Here is a 20,169-nt window from a genome sequence, read left to right as displayed (position 1 = left end):
TTAAGATAACATTGTCATTGAAGTGGCTTGGATAGCTGGGTTTTTTTTTTTTGTTTTTGTTTTCGTCTTTTTGCCTTTACTAGGGAAAGGCGAATGGAGGTTCCCTCGGCATATGGAGGTTTCCAGGCTAGGGGGTCTAATCAGAGCTGTAGCAGCCCGTCTGCAACCTACAACACAGCTCACAGCAATGCTGGATCCTTAACCCACTGAACAAGGCCAGGGACTGAACCCACAACCTCATGGTTCCTAGTTGGTTTCATTAACCATTGCGCCACGATGGGAACTCCATTGGATAGCTGTTTTGATGCAGGTTTGATCCCTGGCTTAGGAACTTCCACATGCTGTGGGGGTTGGGGGCGGGACAAAAAAATTTAAGAAAAAAGTAAATGAGGTCTTAGGTGTGACAAACCTAAGGGAACCTTAGATTCAGAGGCGGCAAAGTCCCCTATATGGTGGGTTGTGAGCCCCTTTGTCCACTCAAGTGATTGGTGATCACCATGGAATCTGGCCAAGCTGGTTGTTTGGAATGAGTGGCCTTAGGGGTGAGTGGTTACAGGGTTGGGGGAAGGCAAATTCATGGACAGTAGAGAGTGAAAGGGGTCCGGCCAATCTAGCCCACTCCTGATGCTTTTGAAGTAACAGATAACTTCAAAAAAAAAGCAGAATGGAGCTAATGTATATTGCGTGCTGACAAAATGGCTGGCATTGGGCTAGGTGACTGGGCGTACATTGTCTTACTTGATTCTCACCAAGCTGCAGGTGCCAAATGGAGAGAGTAAAGCCGGAGTTCAGAAGGGGGAAGTCAGTTATCCCAGGTCATTTGCTAGTGAGGGGCAAAGCTGGAACTTAAAGTGAGGTGTCCAAAATTCCACACTAAGGCTTTGTTGCTTTAGGTTCCCTTTACTCCCAGTAGTGCTGACCTCTGCCCTGGGGAATGTGGGGAGGAGGTGGACACAGGCAAGGGATGCTGCCAAGGAAATAACTGTGTTAAGTGTGGATGACTTCAGTCACATCCCTCTGCAGCCTTCTACCCTCCCCTCTTCACCCCCCAGGGGATGAAGATAGGGAAAGCTGGGGGTGGGGGAATCCACAACTGCAGATGGAATGCTGGAGTTTGTGCAGGGCTGTCCTTACAGCTCCCTTCCCCCACCTTCTCCTAAGCACAAAGGAGGGGATCCCCATTCCTGGGCCGGCCCTCTTTTCAACCCCCAGAATCTGCAACTGCCCATCATTTCATGCTCCCTCAGCAAAAGCCAAGGTGGAGAGAGAAAGGGTCTCATAAACATTTAAGCCTCCACATCTGTAACCCTCCCCCAGTCAGTTAAGCCAGCCCTGCAGACTCTGGGCGGGGGTGAGGGAACCTTCACAATCAATCCCCACCTAAGTAACAAAGGGAAGGAGGACCCTCCACACAGTCTGGGCCAAAAGCCCTGGAAACGGGGGGTGGCGGGGACCAGCCCAGGTCCTCAGGGTCTACTTGTGGAGCCCACCGTAAAGCTTAAGGAAGAAAAGCTAGCAGCTGAGGACCCCCCAGAAGTGAAGGGGGCCAACTCCCTCTTCCAGACAGCTCCCCTCCCCTCCCTCCTTCCGGCTAATAGGTATTTCCTGTTTATGAGGCAGCTAAAGCTGGGCTTTTGGGAAGGGATGGAGACGGAGTCCCCCGACGCCCCTCCAGGTTAGGTTGGGGAATCCTTGAGGAGTGCTGAAGGTTGGGAGGCGCCTCCCTGGGACAGGAGTGTCCCTTACGTTGACCAACCACATCATCCTCCCTTCCACCGCCCCCCCCCAAGGCCCCAGACCCCAGGCGTAAGGGGCACTGGAGGGGTATATTTCCTGTTCTCCCCAGTCTTCGAGGCCCTCAAGGAAAGCAGCTTCCAGAGGAGGGGGGAGGCCGGGAGAGGGAGGCCAAGACTGGATGGAAAAAGGGGGAGGGAGGAGAGCGTCTTGACTGATGAGTCAGAGTCTGCTCGGAGGAAGGATGGCCTGCGGAGTCCCCCCTCCCCAGCCCAACCTGGCGGTCATTCTGCTCCCCCCAACCCCCCGCCGCCTGCAAAACGCATTTCTCAGGCTCTTAGGCGGGATCTCGCCTAATTAACCCTTTTAGCTGCAGTCCCAACTGGTTTAGCAGGCAAGGGAGGGGCAGTTAATTTAGAGGGGAGATGCGCCAAGGGTGGCTACAAGAATTAAGGTAGCGCTGCTTTCCCCACCCAGGTAGGGATAGGAGCGTAGAACCAGGGGCCTCCAGAATAAGTATTCGGCTTTCAGCAGAGAGCAGGGGCTGGGGGTAGGCAGTCCGGTTTCCCTCCCTGAGCGCGGCCGGGGGTGGAGAGAGAGCTACACCTCACAGCTCACCCTGGCTCCGCCTTCCCTAGCCCCGGCTCCCGCTCCGGCTCCTCCACGCTCCCAACTCGGCGGCGGCCGGAGGACAGACACACTGCGTGAGGCTTCGCCTCCTTTCCTCCCCCCTCGCCCGCCCTCTCCGCCTCGGGGTCGCTGCCTCGGTCTCCTTTTATAAAAGCTGCGTCACATGCATGCCGAGCCCAGAACGCTGCCGGCCTCTCGCCGCCCGCCCGCCGCGCGGCGCACGCACGTCGCCGCTTGCAGCGCGCCCGCCTGGGTCACTTTGACATGGCTCTCCCCTCCCACTAGCAGGCAATTAGCATATTAATAAAGCCCGGCCCAGCCCAACGGGGGCTGGAGAGCGGGCGCCTACGAGAGCTAGAGGGAGAACGAGAGGGAGCGCGAGAGCGAGAGGGGGGCGAGCGGCGGCGGCGGCAGGAAGGGCGGCGGGAGCGCACAGACACGCACACGCACACGCGCACACACGGACACACACTCCGGGGACGCACACCCGCGCGCACACACGCAGAGGCAGTTCGCCTTCCTGCCTGATTTCCTTCCTGTCTGCTCTGTGCCTGACAGGCCCCTAGCTGCAGCCAGGGGACGCCCGCACCGGGCCGAGGCCGGGCCGGGCCGGCCGCGAGGGCAGCGAGGGCCGCGGGCGGCGGCGGCGGCTCATGCCCGGCCTGTCCCTGTGCGGGGCGGGCACCGTGACTCGGCTGGGCCCCCAGCGGCGGGCGATGTGAAGATGTCAGTGGGCTGTGCCTGTCCTGGTGAGTGGGGCGCGCGGCCGCCCGGCCCCTCCCTCCCGAACCTTCCCAGCCGATCCCTCACCCCTTGTTTGGCGAGAACTTGTGGGGGGGGGGGGGGCGTCGATGGCATGGCGGTGGCCGGGGGCTGTGTGGGGTGTGTGGGGCCTCGGTGAGGGGAGGGTTTTCCTCAACTGTGTAAATGCGCAGCAGCCCAGAGGCACGGGGAAGAGGTGCTGGGGATAGGTTGTGTGTGTTTTTTTGGGGGGAGGCTAATTGGGGATGGGTTTGGGGGGGCTGAAATTCCCAGAATTCCAGGGTGTTAGCCAATCAGAAGTGAGTCTGGACTTTTGACCCCCCCCTCAGGTCATCATAGAGTTGTGATTGGCTGGTTTGGGTTGCCCCCACCTTCCTTGCTGCCTATTCCCTCTTACACATTCTGTGACACCTCCCTCCAGGCTGTTTCTGAACTCCGTGTTTGGGAGGAGGGATTGATTGGGGGCCATCTTGCCCCCCTCCAAATTATCCTGCCTGTTGCTAGGGAAGGTTGGCCCTCCTCGGGGATAGGAGGTTGGGGGGGGTGGGGCAGATAATTGGGCCCTCGGGTCTGGCATCTCCGCCCTAGTGGGAGGGGGGATGTGGCCGCCCCAGGCAGGCTGGGAAATAGAGTGACTTGTCAGAGTTGAGGGGAGCAATGCTTGACCCCAGAGAGAGGGCTTAGTTAGGTTAGGATCCCTGCCTCCTCAAAAACACATCAGTTCTTGCCAGTAGTAGCCTGGGTCTGAGTTCTTTCCTGGGGAGGAAGAAGGCTCTAGCAGGAGCCTCTGCCAGGAGGAAAGAGAGGGGCCATGTGACAGGAGAGGTAGTCTTCAGAGGGCCTCAGAGCATGGTTTATACCCATCTCCAGGACTCTTGGTTCTTGAATTATCAGCAGAACCTCCTCCTGTCCTGTCCCAGGCAGGAATTGGCTTTCTTTTGAAAGTCAGGTGTTCCTGGTTTGGATCCTTGCCCCTCCACATGCCCTGTTCTCTGGGAGGCCCATACCCCACAACTGGACACCCCCTGCCAAACACACAATCCCCAAGGGAAGCTGCCAGCCTGAAAGCTTCCTTGAAAATCATGTGACCCAGGCCAAGCTGGGCTGGGCTGGGCACACACTTAAAGTGCCTGCTGAGGCTGACATTTAAGGGGCATGGGGCCCAGAGGGAGGGCTAGTAGAGCCTGAGGATCCTGGAATATCCGGGTGTGGGAACCCCTGGCTCCTGCTGCAGAGGGTGGGGGAGAGGAGGAGAGAGAAGAGCCTGCCAAGCTGGAATCCTGCCTGGCCCCATCATTCCTCCTCCTACCAGCTTGGTGTGCATGTTTGTGTGTATTTTCTTTATAATTGCTCCATAGTGGTACCCTGTTAGATCCATCCATTTCATCCCATGGCCTTGATCTTCCATCACAATACATAAGCATAGCTAAAGCGCCGTCTTAAATTTTGATTATTATTTCCTACAAATATTTGACAGTAGGTGGGTATGTTAGGTTGTCAGGCTGGAGGTGGGTGGGAGTTTGGCCTTGAAGATGGGGTAGGGTGCCTGGGTCCAGTAGGAGAAGGGAGAAAGTTTCCCTCTCAGTCTCTCTGGGAGCAGCATGAGGACAGAAAAGGACCTGTGTATGTGAGGGGGACACCTTCAGTCAGTGCCCCAAGAGGCATGTTCCTTTTGTGTGTTTGGTGGTCTAGTTGGGGAGGAGGGGGCAAAGGAGTGGGGAGTCTTTTTCCTGAATGTGAGCAAGTCTTATGGATTGATGCCATGGAGGATGGATGGAGGTTAGCTTTCAAGGAGAGCCACTTGGGGAGGGGCATGAGAGTGGCCTCGGGGTGGGGAATGGTAGGAGTTGGGGTAAGGGAGGGGGACCAGGTTTGCATGGGTGTGTGGGAGCACATGGTTGAACACAGGACAGGAACATCGTGGCAGCATGTACAGTCCAGGCCCAAAGACACCCCCCCCAACCCGAGCAGCCCTGGGGTGGGGGCCCAGGCTCCCTGGCAGTCCGCCTGCCTGCTGCCTGCCTGCCTGTCTGAGTCTCTCCTTTGTGCTCTGCTGTCTCCCGGCTCCTCCTCCCCCAGCCCGGCAGAGACAGCACATGCCCCACACATGTGACTGAGGGAAGCCAGAGCACACGCAGACCCACACACATGCACACGCGGAAGGAAACACAACAAAATACACACATACACACACATCTAGCTCCCATAGTGCTCCTGAGGTGTGGAGTAGCTTCTGGGGCCTTGACCAGGAGCAGGGAAAACCTCTGCTAAGGGTCATCACCCTGGGCTGGGCAGGTTGCTGAGGGGCCAGAGTCTGTCTGGGGCAGCATGTGGCTCCGAAGGGTTAAGGAAGGGAGGAGTAGGGGGAGGGGAGGAGGCAGCAGTGGTGGCGGCTGGGAGCCAGGAGAGGAGGATGGCAGAGCGCCAGGCCAACGGGGAGGCCGGGCACAGACAAAGGAAGGGGGGCAGGCACACTGGAGGCCTGGGTCAGGGAGCCCCAGGGGCCCCGGGCAGGGGGCAGTGCTGGTACCTTATCCTCCTAGCTGGGGCTGGCTGCTGCCCTTGAGAATTCCCACCTCCAGGAGGGGAGCTCTCCATCTTCCCTCCCTCATCACCTTTGTCAGTCTTGGCTGCTCCCTGCTTTCTCCTCACCGCACCCCCCCCCCCCAATTTTAGAGCCTTCTAACTCAGACTTGCTCTCTTTAGTTGGACCTTTACTGCCCCTGTGCAAGTGGGAGAATTAAGTCAGAACTGAGAGGGGAGCAGCCTTGCTAGAGAAGGAGGACTAGGAGAGGGCCTGTTTTGAATAATGTCAGAGTCTTAATACATCTTGTTTTCAGGCACCCTTCTCCTTGAAATTTGTAGAGACAGACTGGATGGGGCTTCTGAGCTCTGAGCCGGGGGCAGAAGCCAGTGCACACACTCATCTCTCATTCCCAAGTAGACAGTCAGTTGGGGCCTGGAGTAGCCGTTCCTTGGCGGGGTCATCGAGTAGGAATGGCTGCAGCGCCCCAGGGCTGAGCTTGTATGAGTGGGGTGAGAAGTCCAGGGTTCCAGCCTCAGGCCTTCCTGTCTCACTGTAATCTGTTCAAGTTAGGATAATATTTGGCCCTGGATGCTATTAGGATCTTATGAGGTACTGTCTGTGAATGCACTTTGCAAAGTTTAAAGGCACGAAGCAAATGATAGGAATTGTTCTGTCACTGGGGGGAGGAATGTAGTCATCCCAGAGTTGGGCTGTAAATATGGGAGTCAGGGCAAATGTCTCAAGTCCTGGAAGTAGGCTGTATAATGGTAGGCATTCTGGCTGAATAGTATAGATTTTGATATGTTTATGAAAGCCGGGGTGCATCATATGGCCAAGCTATGATGGAGAATGATGTGCAGATCTCAAAGAGGGTGGGGTTAGTCCCTGAGTAACAAATGATTAGGATGTGTATGTACCAGTCTATCAAAGCTTCAGGGGGTATAATGCAATTTGGAGGTGTGTCTTAGGGCTAGGGGGCATGTGTGTTATAGGTCCCAGTGTGTAATGTAATCAGAGTCTGACATAGACTGTGTATGTGTCTGTGTGTGTCCTGGGTTTGGGTTTATTGGGGCTTTGAGGTATATTACAGATTGAAATGTGTATCAGGTACTGATTTATGTGAAAGTGAGATGTGTTGTCATGTGTAGAGGATGTTCATAGAGCCAGGTGTAATAGTATTATTGCATAGTCAACCAGTGTGTATGTCATGAAGAATCCTGGCATGGGGCTGTGTGAATGTGGTTTGGGGAATGGGCAGGGAATAGAGAGCAGAGACTCAAATTACAAAGAAGTAGGAGGTCCTTACTACACAGACACACACCTGCCCCACCCCTCCGTGTGTGTGTGTGTGTGTGTGTGTGTGTGTGTGTGTCTGTCCAGGTAATAGGGTCTGGACCACTATCCAAGTTTTAGAGACACCCCCTCTCTCGGGAGTCCCCCCTTACATTGGGGAACAGGTCCTACCCCAGTAACCATATGCCTTTTTTTCCTGGGGTGTAAGGGTAAGATTCAGCAGAAGGCTAGACCCATTCTGCGGACCTTTAGATGGGCAAGTTTGCCTTCCCTAGCTTTGACAGAGCCTCTACCCTGTACCCACCTGTGTCCAGTGGTGGTGGTGGGAGGTAGGGGAAAGGGGGTGTCCTGCTAAGGCAGATCTAAGTCAGCCTTTGGAACTTAGCTGGGTTGGGGGCAGAGAGCCCAGGAGTGACCCCTCCCTCCAATCACTGTTTATAGGCATAAGGCTGAGTTTGTCTCTGTCAAAAATAACCCCCTGGAGCCTCCCCCCACCCCCCAGCTGCTCTGGGATTTCACCCGAGGCTGAAGCCCAGGGCGGCTGCCCAGGCCAGCCTTTCAACCGGAGAAATCACTGGGGAGAGGACGAGAGATTTAGGGGAGGTTTGAGGCCTAAAGAAGATACTGGGAGTCCCCAGAGAGGAGAGTGCTCTCCTCCATCCCTGCCTGTGGCTCTGGCCCCGCAGCTCCCCCCTTGGGGCTTGGGGGCAGCCTTCTAGTTCCCGGCCCCCACAGGTCTGCCCTCCATCCAGGTCTCTTTCAGACCCAATCTGTCTCCACCTCTCTTTCCCCAGTCTCCCCGTCTCTGTCTCTCTTTTGTTTTTCTCAGCAGCCCTCCCTGCCTGCCTCCCTCGCTCGCTCCCTCCCTTCTCTCCCTCTTCCTCTTTCCTCGCAGGGAGGGGGCGGGGCCGGTGGGGGCAGCTCCACCCTCCGCCCGCCCTGGGGCCTCATTCTGAGAGAGGCTCGGAGAGGCGAGCGGGGAGGGAGGGAGAGAAAAGGAGAAAAGGAAGGGAGCCGGCGGGCGCTGCGTGTGTCTGTGCGTGTGCGAGTGTGAGTGCTTGTGAGTGCCGGGCCCTGCCTCTGCTGGTTGCCCCGGCGGAGGGGCCTGCTGGCCTGGGGAGGGCGGGCGGGCTGTTTGGAGGCAGAGGCAGAGGCGGCTGCGGGGAGAGCCGAGGAGGAGGAGGAGGAGGAGAGGAAAGAGCGGAGCAGCCATTGTTGAGGGAAACCTTGCAAACAAAGAAGGCTCCGGACTCCCTGCGGCCCCCCGCCCCCCAGGCCGGTCCCCTGGCCCCCAGCCCCCGGCCCAGTGGCCATTGTAACTTTCCCCCGGGGCTGCGGCCGCCGCGGGGCGGACCGAGGCCGTGCGTGCGAGTCTTTGTGCGGCCCGCGGAGTGGAGCTCCCAGCCAGGCCTGCCTGTCCCACTCGGGACATGAGCGGCTGAAGTTGGCCCCCGCCCCAGTCCTCACCCCTGCCAGGGCCCCTCTGGGCTCCCCGCCGCTCCCCGCACCTCTCCTGGCCCCTCTCAGTGCTCCCAGGTAAGTAAGTCTGGGCACCCTGCAAGCCTGTTGGGGGTGGGAGGAAGGTCCTCCGACTGGCCCAGGCCTGGTATGCTGGCTGGGAGAGAGGTGCCCCAGCTCCCAGAGGCCAGGGCTCTCGGGCCTGCTGACCTATAGTCACCCCCAAAGGGAGGGGACCTGCCTTCGGGTCGGGCCGGTTACCATGGAAATGCCCAGCCGGAGGTGCCCCCCTAGGCCACAGGATGCGGCTTCCATTCTGTGAAAACTTTACTAGTTCTGGGCTCTTCCTCTCTCCTCCCCCTTCCCAAGGGCTCCCAGATTGCTCAAGGTGGGAGCCTAGGCTCTGTCTGACTCCAAGACTGGATGACACATCCATCCCCCCCCATCACGTTGCTCCCTCTACCCCTCTGCTGGGGACAGGCAGCAACAGGGACAGATGGTCTGGGTGATGTTCCCTCCCCTTCTCTTCTCACTCCCAAGCCCTTGTGCTGGGCTACTGGGAGTTGCTATGGCTCTGGAGAGATGCTGAGTTTGTTTGTGTCCATTCACTGGAGGTGTAAATCGAGGCCCCAGAGCTTTGGGCTTTAAAGCTCCTTTGAACCGTTACCTAGCCCCAGGCAATGCCTGTCATTTCTCTAGTGAGAGAAATTGAAACTCTGAAACTTTTTTCAGAGTTGGAGAGCAACCGAAGTGTCCTGCCTCCCTTCTCTTTAGGGTCTTGAGCTGACACATTTCTTCAAGTGGCCCCAAAACTGAGGGGCAGGAGCAGTCATGCTTTTGGGGGGGGGGGAGGGCCCAATCTGCTAATCTGACTATTAGGCTCATTGCCCAGGCCCAGCTTCTGGTGGGCAGTGTGAGTTTTGGTTTCCTGGGGGGCCTTAGTCCACCTGTCTGTGGAGTGGGCTGACTTGGGGCTGAGTGGGACTCTTCCTTGAGGACACAGGCTCCTCATTCAGTCCTAACTGACATGTGATGGCTGTGTGCGTCGTGCTGAGAGCATGTGGATGTGGCCTGCAAGCTCATGCATGGGGCGAGGGCCTGTTGCAGGCACCCTGCTCCTGCCTGGGGCTGCTGGGTTCCAGCCCATGATAGGCATGTTAGGGCGAGCCGAGGGTGGAAGCCTGCTAGGCAGGATGAGGCGCACACGTGTGCAGGTACACACAGGCTCTGACTCTGGCACCTTCGGGGACCATGTAGGGTAGGCCCCTCTGGGACCCCCCTTTGGCCCGTATTGTGAGGAGGGGACCCAAGGGAGAGAATTAAATGACACATGTTGGCACAGGGTCTTCCTTTGTCTCTTCCCCTCAAGGAGCAAAATAGATGTTGTATCTCAATTGGAGATGGGCTCAGATACAGCCAATACAGCTGCCCTCAGGTTTGAGGAAGCAGCTGTGACTAGGGCTTTGCTTCAGTTTTCTCCCCTATCCTGTGGGGAGGGGGGAAATGGCATTGTAGGGGGACTTGGCTTATACCCAACTATGGATGTAACACTTTTTCCAGTCAGGAAATAGTACAGCAGGAATTGTGTGCTGCGGGGTCAGGTGGAGAGGAGACACACGTGCGTGCACATGCAGAGACACACACAAGCAGAGACCCTTTCCAGTTGCCTCCTCCCTCCTAGACAGCCCCCAGAAACCTAGGCTCCTTCCTGGGCTTCTGCTTTTCTGTTTGTAACTAAGATGGGATCCATTGGAGACCCGTCCACCTCCCTCCCCCATTTCAAGTCTCAGAAGAGAAAAGGGGTTTAAGGCTTTGGGTTTCTGGTTTGGAGACTATGCTAGGCCCATGGTGGGTGTGGGGGAGGGGGCTGGGCTGATAAGGGAGTGGCCGTTGGTGGGAGAGGCAGAAGGCCCAACTGGTTATCTGGTGGGCGGCACCCAGCAGGCACCCCCCCCCCTTTATCTTTCTATCCCCTGCTCTCCTGAGACCCTGAGAGGGGGGAGTAGGCAGTTGGCAAAATCCCCCTTCACCCTCCCCCACCTTGGTCTCCAGAGGGCAATAGAGGGTAGAAACACTATAGGATATGGGAATCCGAAGATCTAGGCTCAAGTCCTAGCACTGCCTGTTAATCTTGACAAGTCCTTTTGAGCTTTCACTTGCTTCATTTTGTAAAATGGGAATGTGGAATTCCCGTTGTGGCGAGGCGGAAAGGAATCTGACTAGGAACCATGAGGTTTCGGGTTTGATCCCTGGCCTCGCTCGGTAGGTTAAGGATCCAGTGTTGCCGTGAGCTGTGGTGCAGGTCGCAGACGCGACTCAGATCTGGCGTTGCTGTGGCTCTGGCGTAGGCCTGCGGCTACAGCTCCAATTTGACCCCTAGCCTGGAACCTCTATATGCCGCAGGTGCAGCCCTAAAAAGACAAAAAAAGGGGGGGGGGAATGTTACAGTTGACCCTGCTACTTCACAAGGTTGTAATGATTGAACAAAATATATAATGTAGATGCAAAGGAAGTTTATCAAAATTAGATTCTAGTGTTTAGATATTTATTTATCCTGTGGTATTGACATTTCTTCCCAGTTTCAATTCCATCATCCCTGGCTCAGCCATAAGAAGAAATGGGATCTTGGATATTAGGGCTGAGAATTTCTCATTTCTTAACAAGACAAGATTGGAGCCAGATTTAGAAGTGGAGATAGGTGTTCCCTAGGGTAGTCTCCCTCCCGTAGTGCGCTCGGTGACTTCAGAAGACCAGTGCCTGTGCCTATAGTCCAGCAGACTTCCAGGAGCGCTCCCAAGAGGGACTCAAGGGACCCCTTCTTTCTTTCCCTTCTAGGTTGTTCCTCAAAGTCATTCAAGCTGTACTCGCCGAAGGAGCCCCCGAACGGCAACGCCTTCCCCCCTTTCCATCCCGGCACCATGCTAGATCGGGATGTGGGGTGAGTCTCTTGTTTACTTCCTGTCCCTTCCCCAGATGGCATCATGCCTGAAAAGGGGAGGGAGTGACACCCCCCAATAATTCCTGTCTTCCACCCCCATTCTCATAGCCTCTTCCCTTACACAGCCCAACTCCCATGTACCCGCCTACATACCTGGAGCCTGGGATTGGGTAAGTGGAGTCCAGTGGGGAGGTTGGTGCTTTCTATTACAGGGGTGAAGGCAGAGATGGTGGGGGAGGCTCTGCTCCTACTGACCTCTCTTCTGTACTTCCCCCAGGAGGCACACACCATATGGCAACCAAACCGACTACAGAATATTCGAGCTTAACAAACGGCTTCAAAACTGGACAGAGGTATGGCCAGGGGAAAGGAGCTGGGAGGCAGAGGGCCATCTGGACACCCCTGTGGCATGTCTTCTGACACACATGCACAACACCCTTCCCTGTGTTCCTTAGGAGTGTGACAATCTCTGGTGGGATGCTTTCACAACTGAGTTCTTTGAGGATGATGCCATGTTGACCATCACTTTCTGCCTGGAGGATGGACCAAAGAGATACAGTGAGTGGCCTCTAAGGCGTCCTGCCAATTCTGCTGGAAGAGTGTACACCTTGTGTGTCCTTTTAAGATCTGGGAGTGGGTATTTGTCCCAAGTGATCTGTCTTGGCAGGGGTGGTATGCGCCTGACCACTTTTGAGATCCTTCTGTTCTAAAGAGATTGTCCCATCTCTGCAGCCATTGGCCGGACCTTGATCCCACGCTACTTCCGCAGCATCTTTGAGGGGGGTGCTACAGAGCTGTACTATGTGCTCAAGCACCCCAAGGAGGCATTCCACAGCAACTTTGTGTCCCTCGACTGTGACCAGGGCAGCATGGTGACCCAGCACGGCAAACCCATGTTCACCCAGGTCAGCACCTAGCTGAGGTGGAAGATTGAAGTACCTGGGTTCAATTCCCCTCCTGGCTCCCAAAAATGTACTTGACTGTTCCCCAGGGAGGCATGATGGGAAGTGGCAAGATAAGCACGGAGGGCAGCAGACAGGCTGCGATATTAGCAGATGCATTGAGTTTGTACATGACAGTTTTCTGGGCTGCAAGGGGACACCAGTGAACAAGAGCCTGCTACATGTATCAGTGGCTACAAGAGTCTGTTAGGCATTGCTACTCTGTGTGGTGTGGGTGTGTGTGTGTGTCTAAGGGCCCAGTGTGTGGCGGGGATATGAAGAGACCGTCCGTGTCAGTTATGTACCCAGTTTTATGTTCAGGTGGCAGGAGTGTACGGAGCGAGAGAGTCATGAGCAAACAAGAGAACAGGTGTACTGTCAGGTATGCAAGGAGGTGGGCAGACTTGTGACACACTGTTTCCAGGTATGTGTGGAGGGCCGGTTGTACCTGGAGTTCATGTTTGATGACATGATGCGGATAAAGACATGGCACTTCAGCATCCGGCAGCACCGGGAGCTCATTCCCCGCAGCATCCTTGCCATGCATGTGAGTTGTGGGCAGAACTTAAGATGCAAGGGTGAGGGCAGGTGGCGAAAAGGGTGGAACAAAGTCTGCCATTTCCTGACCATGGCCCTAGAGAGAGAGCGGAAGTTTCTCCATCTGAAAAACGGGTTTTTACATAGTAGCCCCTTTTCTCTCTCGGGGGTGTCACGAGGCTCAGGTGATAGGGCAGGTGTGAGCAGATGCAATCCAGGTGCTAGTATTCCTGTTTTTTATTTTGTTTGTTCATTTTTGGTTTTGCCACACTGGGTTAACTCTGGGTGCTAATATTCTTGTCTTTCTCTTCCTCTAGGCCCAGGACCCCCAAATGTTGGATCAGCTCTCCAAAAATATCACCCGATGTGGGCTGTCCAATTCCACTCTCAACTACCTCCGAGTGAGTCTCTGATGACACAATTTCTGCCCCATCCCACTTGATCTCCGCTTCTGGTCTGTCCCCTGACAAGCCACTACCTATCTCCCCCCAGCTCTGTGTGATACTCGAGCCCATGCAGGAGCTCATGTCCCGCCACAAGACCTACAGCCTCAGCCCCCGTGACTGCCTCAAGACCTGCCTTTTCCAGAAGTGGCAACGCATGGTAGCACCCCCCGGTGAGTGCCTTGCACCTGCACCTGCTCTTTCCAGGACTTGATGCTGCTCCCCACGCTGTGCGTCTCCTCCCGGAGCCCTCGCCTTGCTCCTGGGTCTTCAAGATTGGGATCAGGGTAGGCTCCGGCTCCTGAGGAGCCAGAATGTGAACAAGGAGCCCAGGGCCCTACCCCACCTGAGTCTCCTTTCCCTGGCACAGCGGAGCCTGCACGGCAGCAGCCCAGCAAACGGCGGAAACGGAAGATGTCAGGGGGCAGCACCATGAGCTCGGGGGGCGGCAACACCAACAACAGCAACAGCAAGAAGAAAAGCCCAGCCAGCACCTTCGCCCTCTCCAGCCAGGTACCTGTAAGCATCTCGGCTTTCTTCTCTCTTCTGGGCTGCCCCACCTCTGACTCCTAACCCTTGACCCTGTCCTATCCTGAGCTCCCCAGCAGACATAGAAGCAAAGACAGTTTTTCCCAGTGTCCTTTGCCAGCATGGGCTGACTGCTGTTGCTGATGAGGGTCCCTTGTCAGTCACATGCATGATTGTGACCACACAGACTCAGACATAGCAACATAGGACATAAAGGGACAGCTTTATGGGATCATATGGATGATGAAGAGGACAGTTTAGGGGCACACAGGCCATCAGAGAGACACACATCAGCAGAGGGACACACGGACATGAATGTTTGTGAATCTAGAGTACCTGTACATGCCCATGCACACGAGTCCCCCACTGGTGGTTTTGATCTGCTCCCTCTTACATGCGGACAGAAGTTTAGGAGCCCCCTAAAATTCTGGAGAGATGAACTAGGGAGCTAGAGGAATAGAATGACTTCTCCCAGAATCCAGTGGATAAGGGTTAAAGGCTGCGATGCTTTGCAGTCCTTCGGTGGGAAGGATTCCAGGGGCTGAGGGTGTCAGAGGAGTTTGTGGTTTTAAACTGGGGTATGAATAGGGGGTGGGGGCGTTGAGTTTCCTGGGTGGGAACTGGGGCTCTGGGGGTATCTGCTACCCTGGGCCGGGCGAGCCCCTGCCCCGATTATGTTTGGGGACCTCCGCCACTCTCAGGATGTGATGGTGGTGGGGGAGCCCACCCTGATGGGCGGGGAGTTCGGGGACGAGGACGAGAGGCTCATCACCCGGCTGGAGAACACCCAGTTTGACGCGGCCAACGGCATTGACGACGAGGACAGCTTTAACAACTCCCCCGCCCTGGGCGCCAACAGCCCCTGGAACAGCAAGCCTCCATCCAGCCAAGAGAGCAAATCGGAGAACCCCACGTCACAGGCCTCCCAGTAAAGGCCTCGCCACGGCCACCCAGCACTCTGCCTGCCTGCCCCACTCCTCGCAGCGCCAGGGAGCAGAAGACAGAATGAAGAGACTGAGCATCTAAAATGGGCAGCCTCATCCACCCACTTCAGGGAGGACCTGGACTCGCTGGGGGCAGGTGCCAAGATTTGCCCCCCACTGGCCCTGGGCTGGGGCTGGCCTCTGCAGAACCTTTGGGAGGAAGGGGGTACTCCCGTGGATGCCTACGTGGACCTGGGCCTCTGAGAAATGTCCTGACCACCCCCCAGGGCATTTGCCTCCATCCTCATCCCGGGTTCTGGGTTCCCCCACCCTCCTGACTCCATCCCCTTCAAGCCTGGGGTTGTCTGTACCCACAGCCCTTAGGGACTTACAGTTGTGGGGTTTGGTTGAATGCCCCTGTCCCACACCCTCCCCTTAGGTGGCTGGTAGTAGAGGGATAAAGCTCTGGACTCCTCCCTCTGCCACCTATCCCAGCTCCAAGTTTTTTTTTTTTAAATAATATTATTAAAAATGTAAGTTTAAAAAAAAAAGTCACTCATGTCCCCCCTCTTCCCCTTATTAAAAGTCCAGCTACCTCCCTACAACTGGAAGATGGGTGGCTCAGGGCCCAGGCGGAGGCAGGGGGTAGGCATTACCATTTTATACAAATGAGAGCTTCAGACCAAGGAGACGCTTGGCCATCTTTCTTCCCTTTTCCTCTGGGCTGACTGGAGTGGGGAAGGCATGCCATGGGGTAGGGGGCCATCGATGGCCTCACCTTTGGGACACCCCCCCAACACACACACTCTTGTCTCTGTCTCTTTCCTCTAGGACTCTGGGCTGCCCTCCTAGTGCTTATGCTTCGCTCTCTCCCAGCCCCCAGCCCCCTCCCTTCGTGGTGTGTATAGTCTTAACAAGTCCTCCACTAGAGCAGCCGTTTTGGATGGGGGGCGGGGGAGGCTCCCTCCCTTAGGGAGCGTGGTGGGAAGGAAGCAAGCAGCCTAGTTTGTCGCTGTGTGTTTTGGTTTTGTCTCCCTTGGGCAGCCGTGGGGTGGGGGAGGGGTTCACCCACTCTCCAGTACTCTTTTACCCCAACTCTTCAAACTGCCCACCTCATCCTCTCCTGCCTTTCACAGAGGGGTAGGAACCACTGAGGATGTCATAGCTCTAGGCCCCCCGGGGAGCCGTGGGCCTTTGTCCCCCAGCTGAAGTAAAGGCTCTTTACTCCCAGTATCCCCCAGTATCTCCTCCCTCACCTTCTTCACAGAAGGATGGGGAGGCAGCCAGGCTCCTCAGCTCTCTTTCACAGTTGGACATGTGGAGGCTCCAGGCCCAGGGTGAGGCCAAGAGCAGGGTCCCATGAGTCTGGGTCCAGCTCTGTGGCTTCGCTGCTTTTTCCTGTGGCCAGTTCCAGAAGTGTTGGCACCACCTCTCTCCTCACTCTTCCTTCTGGATTCTGGGGTCCCTTGTTTCTTCCACTCCAGCTGCCACAATTGGAAGGCTTTTGTGTCAGAAGCTGAGGAAAGGGGTAGGGAAGATGGATGTCCCACCCCACCTGTAATGCCTTTTTTTTTTTTTTTTTTCTTTTTTCTTTTTCTTTTTTTTTTTTTTTTTGGGCCATTTGAGTCATGTATGGTACCGATCAATAAAGAGACTTTTCGGTTTGAGAGTGTCTTGGTTGGTCATTGATGCCTATAATGACTCAGTCCAAAACAGTCCCTTTCTCCTCCTTCCTGTAGTCCTTAAGACCAGTCACTGGGGAGGAGGTATGAATGGGGCTTATGAGTTCTCCCTCATTCCCACCTCACGTTTCCCTCACTCTTCTGGTGTTGCTCTTCATATGGCCCAGGCTGCCTTGTATCCCTCCAGGCACCCCCAGGACTGTTGTTCCTTAGCCCTAACTGTCATGGGGCTGCAGACAGATGGTCCTCCGGAGGCTGGGTTCCTGGGGTAGCCCTGGATTAGGCTGCTGGGGGAAGCGGGGGAGGGTATTTGCCTAGGAGAGGGTTTAGATTGAAGGAGCTTTGAGTAGTTTGAATGCGTAGGGGACTCCATCCCGATTTCACCGGTGAGATCCCTTTCCCCTACGTGGCCTCTAGCCTACCAGCCCAGCTGAGATCTGAACTAGTCTCCCCTGAGGTTAGCACCGTTGGTGGGAAGGAATAGCCCACTAGGGGCTGTCTCCTTGTTGGCTTTGGGTGGGAGCACAGAGGAAGAAGCGTGCTTAAGCACTATTGCTAGGAGCACCTGAAGCTCCACAGAGAGATGGTAGGGGGAGTAGAGCACTTTTCAGACTCTTCCAGATAGTTCCTCTCCCCGATTCCCCTCCTTCCTCACCGTTATAAAAGATTGGCAAGATAGACCCTGCAGTGGGTTGGAGGTGGAGTACCTACTTAGCCTGCAAAGCCCCCTGCTCAGTCTCCCTTATCTTCATCCAAGGCCAGGGAATCTGAGGCCTCAGACTGTTCCCCCCCCCCAGTATCTCTGGGTCTGAAATAAGGCCTCACACACTTGCATCTCTGTGCAAATCCTCCCACCCCACCCCACCCCCAGCCAAGCTGACAGAAACCAGAGGAAATGACTGCCTGGCCCACCTGGCCCCCTCTCCGGTCCATGCAGTTAACCTTGACCCTGCCCTGCTTCCAACCCAGCTCCTCAGAACTCCAAGGCCTGCATTTGTACACATACACATTCTACCCTTCTGCAGCCCTGATCTGACTGGGTGACATTTACCAGCCAGCTGTGACTGTCAACTCACCCTGGAAGTCCTAGGTACTACCTGTCTGCACTGCATCTGTGTCTGGCACTAGGTGTACATTTGGCCTTTTTGCCTGGGTTTGAGCTAGTAATATGTAGTGATTTCTGAGCCGAGAGAGGCTTGGATATGTGTGTGTAAGGGAACATAGATGTGTTTGAGTATGTATGTGGGCTGGTATATGCATTTGTTTATGCTGTATGTCTTGGATTCATTCCTTTCCCCTGATACTCATTGAGCCAAGTGCCAGCCCCACCTCCAGGTGCTTCTCTGAACGAGGCAGAGAAGGCATGACTGCTTGGTGTGAGTCGGAGGCTACAAGCATTTAAAAGAGGATGTGTTGTTGAATGCATGGCTCGTTTGGGTTATGGGGCTGCTGGAGCAGGCATGTAGCTGGGTTTCAGCATTTGCAGTTCATATTCTTTACGTGTGTATGTTTCCAAAAGAGAGGTGGAGTTCCCTTCATGGCTCAGCAGTTAACCAACCTGACTAGGATCCATGAGGATTTGGGTTCAATCCCTGGTCTTGCTCACTGGGTTAAGGATCCGGCGTTGCCGTGAGCTGTGGTGTAACTTGCAGACACAACTCAGATCCCGTGTTGCTGTGGCTGTGGTGTAGGCCAGCAGCTGCAGAGCTCCGATTCGACCCCTAGCCTGGGAGCCTCCATATGCTTCGGGATCGGCCCTTAAAAAAAAAAAAAAAAGAGATCCAAGGGGGGCGGTCAAGGGGCGAGATAGATTGCTAGGCACTACTTGGGGGAAGGGAGTGGGCCAAAGAGACAGGGGAACCCATTTTTTGAACTCAGGAAACACAGTGGCCAGTGACTTCCTCTGGAGCTCCAGATCTGGCTCCTCCTTGTTTGCCCCAGCGGCCCCTCTGGGGAAAGGCCCTTGTTTAGGAGGAATTGCTGGGGTGGGGAAAGTGAGAAGCCCTAAAAAGCACTCAGGCCCTCTGTTTCCAGGCACAGGTGAGGGCCGAGGCCCAGGCCCAGGGTGATGCTGAAAAACCTGTTTCAGCCAACTGTGTATCCCAGCCAGCTCCACTGCAGAAGCCCAGGCCCTGACCCCCAGACTCCCAGCTCATCCTGAACCCAGTTCCTTCCCCTTGTTTCCCACGCCAGTCCAGCCTGATTTCCAGCCCCATCCTTAGGACAGCTGGTCTAGTCTAGCACAATCCCCATCCCCTTTTATACCTTGAGCTCAGTCTGGCCTAATGGCTATCCCTTTCTCCAAAGGTAAGACTCTAGCCCAGTCAGCCCAGCCTTGTTCACTCTGACCTCAAACCCCTTCCTCTAAGGTGAAAAGTTTGGAGCTGCTTCCCAGGGCCTCCCCCCATCCTTTTTTTTTCCCCCTCACAGAGAAAGGCCTCGTTTGGGGGATCGCTAAAAGTAGAGGTGAGGCGTTCCTGTTGTGGTACAACAGTATTGGTGATGTCTCTGCAGTGTCAGGACGCAGGTTTGATCCCAGCCGGGCACAGTGGGTTAAAGGATCTGACGTTGAATTCCTGTTGTGGCTCAGTGGTAATGAACCTGTGTAGTATCCATGAGGTTGCATGTCTGATGCCTGGCCCTGCTCAGTGGGTTAAGGATCTGGTGTTGCCATGAACTGTGGCGTGGGTCGCAGATGTGGCTCCGATCCTGTGTTGCTGTGGCTGTGGTGTAGGCCAGCAGTTGCAGCTCTGATTTGACCCCTAGCCTGGGAACTTCTATGTGCTGCAGGTGTGGCCCTAAAAAGGAAAGAAAAAAAAAAAGATCTTGCACTGCTACAGCTGCAGCATAGGTCACAACTGTGGCTTGGATCTGATCCCTGGCTCAGCAACTCCATGTACCACAGGATAGCCAAAAAAGAAAAAGAAAAAAGAAAAAAAAAGTAGAGGTGAGAATATGGGTTTAGGCGCTATGGCCTAAAGGATGAAGAGAAGGACAGGGAAGATGGAGATGAGTGGTAGGGGGTGCTGAGGATGCCGCGGGGCATGTTCTGGGCCAGGCTGAAAAGAAGGGAATGTGTAAAAAGCTGAGTCAGTAGCCCTGTAATTCCAAGCAGAATGTCAAAGATGGTGATTTTGACCTCCACTTGTCTCATCTGTCCAGTACCCAGAATATGCCATGTGGCCATGGTCCTATTTTCAGAACCCACCTCTGAGGCTCCTCTCCACCCCACCCTGAGGTCTTCAATGAAGCAGAACTGGAAATGGGGGCAAACTGCATACTCTGCGGTTCTTACCCCAGGGAATGGGGGGAACTGAATGGGAATGGAAGCTGACCCACACCTCCAGGTTCCTACTCCAGCCTTGGGAAGGGGCTATTTTCCCACCAAATCTGGGGCCCTTTTCATGAAGTAGCTAAACCCTGGGTTATTCCCCTCCCTGCCCTACCTCTATGCCACTAGCCTACTTCTCCAGGAGGAGAACCTAGAGACAGTCCCTGGAGAAAAGTCTCAGAGAGCTTTGGGGAAAAAGAAGAATCTTTCCCCATGGCCCCCAGACAAGTAAGGCTACGTGGAGAAAGTAAGCATAATTTCTCTCCTTTGCCTTTAATGGATATCAGTGCACAGAATTAGATTAATCACACCGTTATTTCATGACACACTCTTTTCATTGCCCAACGCACAGGACATTTATTTAATTATAGTACTGTCGTAAGAACCCATCAGAGAGAGTTTCTGTTGTAGCTCAGCGGTAGCAAAACCAGCTAGTATCTGA

General features: G+C 55.2%; 1 protein-coding gene across 1 annotated transcript; it reads left to right on the top strand.

Annotated features, from left to right (window-relative positions):
* Positions 1 to 3,087: 3,087 nt before the first annotated feature.
* LDB1 (LIM domain binding 1) lies at positions 3,088 to 15,254 on the top strand (the record flags this gene model as incomplete). Its single annotated transcript, NM_001078685.1, is given in 11 exon segments — positions 3,088 to 3,113; positions 11,240 to 11,342; positions 11,468 to 11,512; positions 11,620 to 11,695; positions 11,798 to 11,900; positions 12,075 to 12,247; positions 12,708 to 12,830; positions 13,138 to 13,221; positions 13,313 to 13,436; positions 13,634 to 13,776; positions 14,493 to 15,254. Coding segments are annotated over 10 exon segments (1,122 nt in total). The 3' UTR covers positions 14,724 to 15,254.
* Between the last annotated feature and the right edge of the window lie 4,915 nt (positions 15,255 to 20,169).

The sequence above is a fragment of the Sus scrofa genome, chromosome 14 (genome assembly GCF_054392235.1).
Source record: "Sus scrofa isolate SSC_HxYL_T2T_F1_AM1 chromosome 14, Sscrofa_HxYL_maternal_Yorkshire_Landrace_v2.0, whole genome shotgun sequence".
NCBI lineage: Eukaryota > Metazoa > Chordata > Mammalia > Artiodactyla > Suidae > Sus > Sus scrofa.
This window is presented reverse-complemented; position numbering and strand designations above follow the sequence as displayed.